Source organism: Microtus pennsylvanicus, chromosome X (genome assembly GCF_037038515.1).
Source record: "Microtus pennsylvanicus isolate mMicPen1 chromosome X, mMicPen1.hap1, whole genome shotgun sequence".
NCBI classification, from domain to species: domain Eukaryota; kingdom Metazoa; phylum Chordata; class Mammalia; order Rodentia; family Cricetidae; genus Microtus; species Microtus pennsylvanicus.
The window spans coordinates 82,638,463-82,651,700 of NC_134601.1; the positions used below are offsets into that span (position 1 = coordinate 82,638,463).

At 39.3% G+C, this 13,238-nt stretch overlaps 1 protein-coding gene across 2 annotated transcripts in view; it reads left to right on the forward strand.

Moving 5' to 3' along the window:
* The window catches only part of Zdhhc15 (zDHHC palmitoyltransferase 15), a 107,156-nt gene extending 94,453 nt beyond the window's left edge, over nt 1–12,703 (forward strand). For both annotated transcript variants that reach the window (XM_075958579.1, XM_075958580.1), the window contains 2 exons: nt 5,053–5,129; nt 8,538–12,703. In XM_075958579.1, the coding sequence (XP_075814694.1) occupies nt 5,053–5,099 (47 nt within the window). In that variant the 3' untranslated portion in view covers nt 5,100–5,129; nt 8,538–12,703. The remainder of the gene's footprint in view (nt 1–5,052; nt 5,130–8,537) is intronic.
* Nucleotides 12,704–13,238: the final 535 nt, after the last annotated feature.

Here is a 13,238-nt window from a genome sequence, read left to right on the forward strand (position 1 = left end):
ACTGAAAATTTCTGATCACGGCAGTTATGTGAGGAAACTGTTTTCTTCAGAAGATGATAAAGTAATACTCCTAACAAAGTTTATTGTCATCATGTAGTAGAGATTGCTCTAAACCCTGGACCTTCTAAGAGGACTGATGAGAGCCCTTCTTTTCATCAAAACTCAAACTCTCCAAGCACATCCTGGATACAAGAGCTCTAGTTTGGAGACAAGAGGTCTTTCAATCAAGAGCCATGTTACTTGGAAGATGCCTCTCTGTTCAGTTATCTTCTAGGCAGAGAGAGCTATTAACTCTTCCTTGAAGAAAACATTACCTCACCACTTACCTCTTCAGTGTTACTGTACCTATCTGCTCATGCCTGGAGACCTTTAAACATCACAGTAGGAAGTGTATGTAGTCTCATACAATCCGTGCTGTCTTCCTCAAAAATAAATACACTTCTTCAAACAGTCATTATTTGACATTAAGGGTCAATACATGGGAACAGTTATGGAAAAGGTTTTAGACTTGGTAAGTTGTTTAGCAAGTTTTCAAATGGGAATTCAAAAAAAATGCATTCTAAGACCTTCGAAATTAGTCTTCACATGAGTCTTATTATATAGACATTATATGGTTAGGTAAGTAGGTCTTTTCCAACAGGCTATTTTTTCTTATTCCTATATGCAAGAGCCATTGTGATTCTAGGGTAAGATGTCTATATGGTTGATCAGAAATAGTACAGAAAAAAAAAAGAACGAAGAAGAAACTAATATTCTTTTCATTTATTTGGAAGATAAGACATATCAAAAGTTGCTTAAAATTACAAGTATTACAGTACTATACTTTTCTGAGCATGGTGGGGAATGCTTCTAAACCCAATACTCTGCAGACTGTAACAGGAAGATGATAAGTTGAGACTATCCTGGACTACACAATGAACCTCCATGTCTCTCTCTCTCATACACACACACACATGTGTATACACACACATACACACTGATTAATGAGCTATATGCTATTTATTATATAAGCAGAATAATAAAATGTATGCTATAAAAAACTAAGATAAGAGTGATTTGCTATGAGTTACCTGCGCAGGTAAGTAAGGCATCATAATGCAAATAGAATTCCAACTATCTAACACTGGCAAGAAGAAAACAGCCAGGTTACATTACAGAATTTTGGCAATTGGATACTAAATAAGAACTTATTGAAGGGAGAGATGTAACATCCGCCTGTTACATGCCATACGTTCACACTTAATAGTCAATCAATTTTGTGAGTTGTAAATATTCAGTAACCCTGTTTTACAGAAGAAAAAGAAACTCAAGATCAGATAAGCTCAATGTCACACAGCAGAGTAATAGACCCTGTCTCCAAATCTAACTCTGCACCACTTAGTAGCTCTCCTTTTCTCCGTCTCCTATTCAGTTTATACACTTTAAGGCTCCATTAAGAAGAAACCGTTCTTATGCCTCATTTGCCAAAAATAGAAGGATGAAGAAACATGAGCAAAGTTCTGGCATGGGAAATGGTTTCCAGTTGCTAGTTTCAATGTGTGACTTTTGGAAAAGCCACTTTTCTCTGTACCTCAGTTTCAATTCCATTCTCTCCAAGATCTCTTCAGGTCCAAGCCTACCTGATACTAAGGGGTCAAAAGTTAAGCTGAATAACCTGAAATTTTTGCCAAATAGTTTCTATCTCCCTTTTTACAAGAATGCTATTATGTTCTAAAGGTCATGCTCAACTTACAATATTAACATAGCTTCCTAATTTGGGGACCTATTTCTTCTCTGTGTCTTTTTTCTATAGTCTCTGGCCACCTCTACCCAGTATTTTGACCACTGCTTTCTAAAGAGAACATTTTGCTATGCTTGCTATTTTCCTATTCTGAAGAGTTACAGTAAATATACTGATAAAGGGGGAAATAGTACTAATGACAGTTGTAAGGAAGAAGGAAGAGACACAAGAAGGCTACTTAGGAAGAAACAAGTGACATATAGGTAACAGGTATGAGTCATAATGGACGTAACATGGAAGAGGATTTGGTAGAGTTCATAAAAGAGTTGTTATTCATATTATCACTTCCTGTTAGTATTGATATAATGAATGATATTTTATGACGATCACTGGGGCACTGGTACACAGACCAAATTGACATTTTGAAATAAGAAATGGGAAGAATAGCAGAAAGCTTGGTATGTGTCATAATAGCTTCACGGCAGGCAGTAACTATAGAAAGGGAGAAAAAAAGATCAAGGCTAAGAGATCTTTTATACAGCTAGGGATAGTCCACTCACTAGAGATATGTGGGAGTTATCTGCGTAGACACGGCATTGGCATTCAACCAGGAGATAATCAAGTAAGAGAATAGAAGTGGAGACAGGAAATAAAGTGCATTGAAATATGTCGGTGTGACCAAGACAATGGGGAAAGAGAAGGTAGAGGGCCATGGTTAGAGTATCCGAAGACAAAGCTCAGTGAAGACGCCCCAGCCCTACTGTCAGACAAAAAGGCTGAGAGGCTGGAGGCAAAGGATGAGATGACTCCAAGTGAGTAATGTGTCAGGAAGCCATCATGACTCAAGTTCTTGGATTCTCTACATTGTACTCTTTCCCTACTCTTCTCATTTCTGAGAACCAGTAGCTAAAAATACACATACAGAGACACAAAACCAAGTTGAAGGGTTCATGTGCTAACCTAGATTTTAAAGTAAAGGAGGAAATAGATCTTAGATAACATAAGGAAACCAGAGCTGAGAAGCATACAATAAGACTGAATTGACAGACTTTTGATTGGATAATAGGAAAATCACTACTGCATAAGCAGCCAGAGCAGGGAATGGAGGAAGCAGCGGAGGTACAGACTGTAGGAGGCATTGAATTGACTTACTAAATCCTGTTATTTGTCTTCTATTACGCAGAACACAATTCTTTGAAGTTGCTGCTTTTATTCAATTCATTCCTCACCTATGAAGTCTTAGCTTAATCTCACCCTGGGAAGGATGCCATGAAGGAAATTGAAAATCAGGTTTTTCATCTGAAGCGCCAGTGCCCACAAGAGCACAGTTTTAATTCAAATAATTGTTCGGTAGGAGTGTTGTGCCAAATCAGAGTGTGAGTCACTCTGGGGAAAAAAATAAAAGAGACCCACTTAGCAAAATCCTGAAGATCAACTTCTCGAAGATTTTCCTGCCAAACACACCTAAAATGTATCAAGGCAGGCAACTAGCAGCTAGTCACGAGGGTTGAAAGAGTTTGTTAGCAGCACTTCTCCAGAGCAACAAGGCCAGTGCTCTTATTGCCCTTAAAACTTGTCATTGCTGCCACTGATTGCTATCTCGGAATGTTCTTGACGTATGCTTGAGCGCTTGCTACGTCTGTTTTCCCTTTTTTCACAAGTGAGCTATGCTGGAGCCCTCACTGAAGATTGGGCTACCCTATCCGATTTCGGTTCTGACTTAACTCTACCCTAGCTAGCTATGCACAGTGATGAATGCTGCTCATCTGTTAGACCAGGCCTTGGAAAGCAGTTGCAGTCGGCTGCAAATTGACAGAAAAACCTTTCAGGAGAAAAAGAGGGGGAAGTGGGGAGGGATGGAGGGAGGGGGAGGGGTGGAGGAGGGAAAAGGGAGGGAAAGGAGAGAGTGGAGAGGACCCTGAGATTCTAGAGAAGACAGAATCTTGTGTCCACAAGAGTGTTCTGATTCCAAAAGCAAACATTTTTAGGACCTCTTTTGCTCTCCGCTATAGCTTGAAGAAACTGCTGTGGCTCTGAAGTCAGCCTGATTAACTCAATAGTGTGAGTTTGCCAGCCTGCCATGGCAAAAGTAGCCCACCCTGGCTCGTTAACCTCAGTCAGATTTCACACTTTTGCGAGCACTTTGAATGGCACGTTGATTTTATAAAAGAAAATCTACCGGATGCTGTAGGGGGTGACCACTGTTAACATTTTTATCTCAAAATGACATGTACTTCCTGATGCAGGTACTGTGACCAAAGTGTGTATCTGTATATTAAGCAAGGTGAGTCAGAGGGGATTTTCCACTTCCAAAAAGCTACAGATTAGAAACAAAACATTTGTACCATAACCGTTGTTTCTTATTAATCCCCAAACCTCTTCTTGTCTAGATCCCTCATTCCTTTTCAGAAACACACAAACACCTAAGATACTACACTAACACTCATTGTCTGCATGGAATTACAGTGAGATAGAGTCATTTTGTGAGTAACAAAACCTGAAACTCTTCATTAAAGACAGATGGCACTGAGCCCTTATCACAGCTATTTAAGTCCAATACCAGCCAATTTTATGGATCAGATTATGTTGATAAATAAAATATTCTTAGTAGTACAGCAGACTGGGCAACTCTTGGCATGTGAATGCCTGTGCTTATAAAGGTTTCTGGGTAGAACATCAGTCTTTGGTGCTCTGTGGATGCTGACCACATCCAAAAGTTAGACAAAAATGTTACTGAACAAATATCCATCCATATAAGAATTTGAATACCACTTTGATCCATTTTCTGTTAATATAAAAAGTTATTGAGTTTGGCATGATGACACATACCCTTAATCTCAGCACTAGGGAGGCAGAGGCAGGCAGATCTCTGAGTTTGAGGCCAGCCAGGGCTGTTGCACAGAGAAAACCTGTTTCAAAAAACTGTTTTAAGAAAAGTTATCAGAGGCTATGTACTTTATGAAGTAGTCTCCCACTTCTGATGGCTGGAGAGTTGAGACAGTCCGCTGACAGTGTCACAGCAGAGTCTCCCATACACACCTGCACCACAACTTGGTGCACAATCAGAAAGAGAAATGGCTGCTGCAGAAAGGACCTAACACTGGGAGGAGCTTTGCTTTGTAAAAGTCTTCTCATACAAGAGTTATCATGGGTTCCATAAGTACCACAGTGTTGCTGCTGAGGCTAAAACTCAGTGACTTAAGTACCTTCTGCCATACCCCACTTCTGGAAGTTTCCACCACTCAATGCTACCACATTGGGGACCAAGCAGCACAAACCTCTGAGGGGCACCCTGAGCACATAGCGCTCACCTGTACTTTTCAATCTTACAGATTATTCAGGAGACTCATCATCACTTGCTATGGAAACAGAAACGTAGCACTTTTCATGTTTTCTGCATCTCCACCAGGTCAGTACTCTGAAGGAGGCACATTTAGTGCCACCTGGACTAAGAACCCTTGGGAGCAGAACTAGAAAAGGCGTGTGTTCGCATTCTGGTGAGCAAGGTGCTAAATTATTCGCCCTTGTTGCACACAGGAGAAGTCCTGTGCAAAATTTCCCTGTGCAATGTACTGAAAAAGATGTCTTTATTCCCTAAGAACTCACACTGTGCTAAAAGACCCCAGGGGATCCAAAACCAGCCAAATATCCCGTTCAGGTTATTTACTTTCATACTGTGAATTATGTAAGCCTTGTCGTGGTGCATTCCAGGTCTCCAAAACAATACAGATTACAAATAAGTTATTTGTGCTTGACTCCATTATGTCTGTTAATAACCTACTCTTACCCACTAACAAGCAAAGAGCAGCCTACCTGTACTCCAAACATCCTAAATGCTACTAATTTGTTATCAGGGGCAGGCAGCGTTTTGCACAGGATTCTCTTTGACCTGTTGAAAAGACAAACAGCCTTCTGGAACTTTGCGACACTTACGAGTAAATAAAACCAATGTAATTCCATAGTAAAAGGGGGACTTTTAGCTATATAAGTATCACAGTGCTCAAAGCTCTGAACTGGTAAGTTGTCACTTCTTTCCCCGTGGAAAGGCTAGCAGTTAGAAGCCTCTTAATCTGTTTGTGGGTTCTCCTGTCTTCAGTCCTTTCCCTGCACAACTTCTGCCATGGACTGATACGAGGAAAGGTACTATAAAAGACCTCGTGTGTGCCAGCTAGTTTGCCAAGCACTTCTATCGACTCTCCAAGGTGACTGTTACAGTTCATATTTTCTTGAGAGAAAACTGAGGCTACACAGCTGCCAAGGGGCTCACCTGAAATTGCAACCCAGGACTGTATGGCTTCCAATCATGCCATGTCCCTTATGACGGTGCATTTAAAGGCCTGATGGACTCTGGCCATGCAGCTTCAATTTTAACTAAAGGTTAAAATAGAGACCAGTTAAGTCTGTTTACTTATTCAAGCCCTTGATGAAATGCTTGATATTTTGGGAAGGCGACTTGTAATATCTAGTAATACCTGCATTTCGGCTATCTAGGATGGTTCTTTATTTATATGTGTGTCTAAAGGTAGTCTGAAATGCCAGTATTTTGGTATATTAACTGCTTAATGAAAAAGTGTTGTGGAAGGGTCCACTTAGGAATACATGGATATAAGCGTGCTCAGTAGAAATTCATGGGCCTTTCAATGTGCTGTGGGCTTTGTGACTCACTAAGCAGCAGTTGTAGTCGGCCTTTGGGTTTATTTGACTATCAAATCTTTTCTTGTCCTCTCCTATTCAAGTCATGGGACCTTGCCGTTCTGGCAGTACATATTAAGATTTTTAATGTGCTGAGGAATATTGGGAATCCCCCAAAGTGGGGTAAGATATTTCCCAATTTATATGTCCATGTGATTCCCCCTCACCTTCCATGAGCATCTGGAATGAATACTAAACCATGAAATGCTTGGCTTCTACTTCCCCAGGGAACCAAAATGACCTCTAAGCAATCCATACCTTTTTCAAGCAACACTATCCAAGTGAATTGGGTGATTGGTTTTTATGGAAAAAAGAAATCCATGTTCTGATAATAATAAAAGAACGTTTGAGGGAACAGTGGGAAAACTATTATAAACTTGTCAAGAATCTGGCTGCAGTGGTGTATGCCTTCAATTCAAGCTCTAGGGAGGCAGAGACAGGTCTCTGAGATACATAGTGAGTTCCAGGACAACCAGGGCTATGAAGACATTTTAAAATATGTATAGATAGTGACTATAATGGTATTAGTAAAATCTCCAATTTGATATCAACTTGAATATCTAGCCACAGAATAGTTGAAAAAATATATATATGTTCAAAACTATAGTTTTGTATATATTTTCCTTTATTTTATTTTGAAGAACATTTTTAAATAAATAAAAAAATAAAATATGAAATGAATACCCAAGTTTGTAACTTAGAATTAGTAACTATTGGGGCTGAAGAGGTGGCTCAGTGGTTAAGAGGCACTGGCTACTTTTCCAGGGGACCTAGACTGAGTTCCCAGCAACCATGGTGGCACAAAACCTCCTCTCACTTCAGTTTCAGGAGATTTGACCTCTATTTGAACTGTATCCATACAGCGCATAGACAAACGTGCAGGCCAAAAAGCCACACATAGAGGTAAACTAGAATCTCAAAAAAAAACCAACCAATAAACACTTCGATTTTACTTTGTTTCAGCTTTTGTATATAAGAAAGAAATTATTTTCATGATCTTTCCACAAAGACTCACGGATTCTACATAGTTTTTTCAAAATGAAAGGACTAATGTGGGGAAATCATTGGCAAAATATGCAGCATACAGAAATGAACATCTTCAATTCAATAATTTCTTCAAACTCATTTAAAAAAACACACAAGTTAGAAAATGGACAAAAGGAGTAACAATACAATCAATAAAATTATTCAATTTCACTCTAAAGAAGTATGAATTAGCAAAATGTAATTGCTGGTTTTTGTCTACTGAATCAGCTGGTTTTATGATTACACTGCCTAGTGTTGACAAAGACACACTGAGACAAGTATTCATATTCATTGCTGGTATGTTTAAATCCATACACCACTCATTGTGTGAAGGCAAGTTGATGACATCTATAAAAGCCTTTCATGTTCGTGATATTTTAGCTGATAACTAACTGCTCTTTGGGAGTGTATTTAAATGAATTAACAAGAGATCTATATAATTATTTATCAATTTATTGTAATGCCAGAATTTTTAAAATAGAACCAAGTATCTAGCAATAGGGGACTGATGAAATAAACCACTCCATCATTCTAATAAGTATTACTAAAAGTTATAAAAATATTTTACAATGATTAAAATGGTTATTTTAAAGAACAATTAACAGGATTATAGAAAATCATGCATGAATGAAGTTATTTGTGTATGTGTGCATCTGTGTGTGTGTATATATATATACACACACACACATCTTTTCATTATTTGCAATAAAGTTATGAATGCTGTCCTTGAAAAGAAATCAATTGGAACTATTTTCATAGGACACAATCCAGAACCAAAATTACTAATATGAATATATTATATTTTCTTTTTTGTTTGTTTGTTTGGGGTGGGGCTCAGTTGTGCCATGGTAAACATGTGGGCTTCAGAGAACAGCTTGTAGGAATCGATTTTCTCCTTCCACCATGTGGGTTCAGGGAATTGAATTCAGGTCATCAGGTTTGGCAGTAAGTGCCTTTCCTCTCTGATCCATGTCTGTCTTTTTAAAACATATCTTCATAAAATGATTTTAATGGTTACAAATGATTATGAACTGGGTGTCACTATGCAACCATTCACAGTTGTTCAACTCATCTGTAAATTCCTGCTTTTTGTCCTCAGGAACCACCATGTCCCATGAGGCTTACAGACTGCAATGTTGAGAACCACTCTAATCCTCAAAATAAGTCGCCACGTTGGATAGAAAGCTTCACAGTTTGGGCCTTCCATCAAATATGTGCTGTGCAGATGTTTCAGGACTTTGCAAATTGACTTTACTAACTGAACTCATTTTGAAAACAATTGTTTCAAGCCAGTTTTTCTTTCTTACCCTCTCCCAATCCATGAAAGCCTAAGCATTTTATATATATCGTCATCTAGTTGGAGAAAAGGGAATTCCAAAGATTACCATGGAGTTAATTCCCCCATGAAAGACTATTAATCGTATCTGTCTGCAGGGTCTTTCTAGTTGTGAGGGAAGTCAGCTTATGTTCATGGGCATATATAAACGTGTGTGTGTGCAGCAGAATTCTGCCAAAAGTCAAGGTTTAAAAACTGAGGATTGTATTTAGTCACGCTTTTCAACTAAATAGCAATTTAAGTATTCACTGAACTCTGAACAAATCCTATATCATTTATCTGAAATTTAAGAAGGAGATTAAATAGACTATGACATGGTCCTGTTGAGAATTGGACAACAATGCAAAACCTGCCCTGTCACAGACGTTTCGGAAAGCACCACAGCTAATAGGGAAGACCACTAGATCAGACTTCCATTTTAGTAAGCATAACTATTAGCATTTTAAGGCCAAGCATGATGGTGCGTGCCTGGCATCCCAAGGTCAAGACCAAGTTGTTCTACACAGTGAGTTCCAGGCCAGCTTGGGTTACATAAGAAAACCCTGTCTTGGGAAAAGATAAAAGGAATTACTTTCTTAAAAACTTCTAATGCCAGACAGACTATGCTCAAAATCTCGATTTTCTTCATTTCTCTGCTCTATAGCTTTATTTTAGCCTTTGTAAATTACTTTTGTAATGGTAGAAGTACTGTAAGCCCAAGTTACAGCCCATCCATTTTATAAAAAGGATTTAAGGGTGATTTTCAGGTATAATTAAAATTCTGTTGAAGACGACAATGTTTCAGATGTGACACTAGCCTGAGGATTAGCTAAAGGTCTATGTTTTCACAGCAGGAGTTAATGTACAGAGTTAACTGAACAGTGATAGTCCAGTCCTCTTTCTTTAAGCTTCGGTGGCAGTTCAGCCATTAAGAGAGTTTACATCCATTTCCCCACTTATTTATAAGCAGCCCTCCTTTCAGTCCTCGTGCCTGGATCAATGAGATGGACACTAATGCTGCTTCTTTATAATAATAGTACCTAAGAGTATTGATGTTTTTCATTTTTCAACCAGCACTCTAATGCACAGCTGCTGACAATAAAAGCCCCAACTCTTAACGGAGATCAGTGGGAGTTACAGGGAGCTCACAGTTATCAAGGAATTGAACTCCTTACGAGATAGTTGGGTTTACTAAATTATTCTTTCTAAAATGTCTCTGAGTGAAAAGGAGTTGCTTGGCACAAACAAATCTGTGTTGGGGCGCCAATGCAACTGGGAAAGAAAACAGTCCAGCTATTTAAAGCAACCACAAAATGGGTCCATTTGGACCCCCTAGGTCGTTTTAACCAAGGTGAGACATTTAGCATCAAATAAATAGATTGTGGTCTGCATTTCATTTGAGAGAATACAAGACATGAATAAGCCTATTAGGGAAAGGGCCTAGGGACTGCTTTCAAAATTCACAGATTGAGGAGCAACCTAGAAGACTGTGCATGCTGGATTCATAGTGAAAGTGTATGCTTTCACATGGGAAGAACTTTCCCTTTCCATGCTCCGTCTGAAGCACCCTTCTTGTCTAGGTTTCCCTTGGAAGTATATTTGGCTATTCACATGGCTCTAGGATCCACAGGCCTTGCCTTCTAGTCCTATACAAATGCACCTTTCTCTAAAACGGTGCAAGCAGCACTCCACAGCAAGTCAGCGTCAAGGCAACCTTCCCGGCCCCAACTGTTGTCTCCACTAAGATCCAGAAGCTGCAAAGTCAGGAAAGCATCAGAAACTTCTCCTCTGTCGAGTGTATTAGCTAGCATTCAGCCCTTCTAGAAATCCTGTTGCAAAGGACAATATTAGTAAACGACGGGGAAGTAGTGGAAGGGTAAAGCTCAGGTTAATGCAAGCTGACTGTTCAGTGTCTTAAGACTTATACTATCTCCAAAATGCCAAATAAACGGGGTTTCTCTGGGTGCTTAAAGAAAGAAGAAGCCCTGTTCTTGCTTTAGTATCTTGATCCCATTAGTTTATAGACATTGATTATATCCCTATACATAGATTCTTTGTGCATTGGATACTGTATATAGGCATCTTAGTGATTACTTATTGATCAAGAAGGCAGGTTTGCTTTATAATCAGAACACCCTGACCTCACTCATTGGCTTTCTTTTCTTGGAACCCTGCCCAATACTTCTGCGGGATCTCATTCCCCAATCTTTGGTACTCTTCTTCCACAGTGGGAAAATGGAGCTACTTTTGCTAATATCCCACAGTTGAAAGGTGCTATGTAACTCCCTTGTGCTCTTACATATTTTTATTGGCAGGACTGGAATGAAGGGTTTAACTATTACCGCATTTCTGAGCACCAGGTCTGCTCCATTCTTTCCTTCCACACTCTCAGTACAGAGTATTATTTTGCAGAGCCTAGAGTACTTTATTAATGTTCTTCCATTAGTTCCAATAATGTTCTTGGAAAGACATAGAATGTAAATTATTTTCCAAAAGCTGAAGATAAAAGGTAAAGTGCCATCCAAAAGCACATAGATATTTTGGACAGCCTACTGTTAGAGAGACTTCTAGTGCAGGAATTGCCAGGGACCACCTTAGAACACCAGGAACAAACAGAAAGGAATCACACTCCAAATTCTTGAAGTGTGTGATTTAGACAGCTCTTTATTTTCTAATGCAATATGTGCCTCTTTTCCTCACTGGCCCCATATGACATATGTATTTCTCACTGGATGGCATCAGCCAGTGCCATAATCTTTTGTGGCACCCAGACAGCCCAATCTCAGGGTTCACTTTTCCAGGGAAAACAATGTGCTTCCTCACGTTCGTGCCAAATTGCACAGAGTGTAGGCATTTATGTTAATGGCTATTTCAACACAGTCCTGACAGGTATGTTTTAAGAATACTGTGTATACATACATTACTGCAATATACACCTAAGATTTAACCAGGCCACAACTGACGGGAATGTAACAATCCCTCATAGTCTACCCCTTTCCACTCTCACCACACGCATCTACATATGTGCACATTTACATGGACACGAATACATGAATGCACACCCTTCTTTTAAGGCAAGTGCTAGGTCATTAGAGCAAATATTTTACAGGGATTGTTCTGTTCTCTCCTTTTTAATGAAGTCCAAAATCACAGGAAGTGAACATTTCGTTCATCTGTTCTAAAATATCTGCTGTCAGAGTAGCTAAGATACTCAGTGGGGCCAAAAGACATGCTCTGTGCAAAAGCAGGCACAGAGGACATCTAGCAAGATTATCAGACCCTATTGCAAATTCCATGTTTGCAGAAAGTTCATGCACTCTGTCCAGTCAGGAGGAAATGATTGACAGAGTATGCCACATTTGCATTTCTTTAACCATGTCTATAATATACCATACTATGCTGTAGCCTTTGCATGTGGGTATTATGAAATATAGTAAAGAATGGGTGGCTCTTACCAGCATGCAACCCTTGACTTGTTTACTTCCCCCAAGGGCTAAGGCTGTGTCCTGCCAGTGTTCAAAACTGTTAAATGTGTTCTTTGGAGTAGCCTAGTTAACATCTGTCAACAGAACGAGATAAAACACACAGTGAATTCAATCTATCAGGATACAGATTTTTGGTAGGGGATGGCTAAAAGAAAAGAACAGTAAGATAAGATGCATTCAAAGAGTAATTGCTCTCAGCCCGCTGTCTAAATCAGCAAAGGAGCACAGCAGGAAACTGGGAACTGGGTCTTGATAATGTATGGAACGTATTGGAGAGCCAGAAAAGGAAAGACGCTGGGGGACTTCAACAGTTAAGCTCAAGTTGCCAATTTACTATAAATCCCTTTTGCCATCAGTCTGCTTACAGTGACTGTATATAGTATTCTTAAAACCGTGTGTCTTGCTGCAGAAATACTGAAAAATGCTTTATCTTCCTATGTCCTTTATTAAAACGATATACATAAATTTGTTGTGTCCTTTCTTTTTTAATAATTTATCTTATGTGTATCGATGTGCATGTATGTCTGTGTGAGGGTGTCAGATCTTGGAGTCACCAACAATTGTACCATGTAGGTGCTGGAAATTGAACTCAGGTCCTCTAGGAGAACAGCCAGTTCTCTTAACGACTGAGCCATCTCTCTAGCTCCCAATTGTGTCTTTTCTATATCATAATTTGTAAAACAATGTTGGTAAAGGCTAGAGCTTCAGGCTACTTTGATGGCAAATTCTGTACATCTCATTTCCCAGGGAAACACTAGTTTACTCACTCCCGGGTGGGTTGGTAGGTATGGCATATAGACTTCTCTGTACCAACTCATCTTGTGAACACCCCCTCCTACACTTTCAGTGTTTTTCTTTTACATGAGTAGAGCTGAGAAATTAACGGTAATGGCTTTTTGATAGAACACTGACCAGGCTAATGGCACTTAATCGTGTTCAGCCTCTGCTCAGCCTCACACGCCTTCTGTCTTTTACTTTGCCATTATGATAGTTAAAAAAA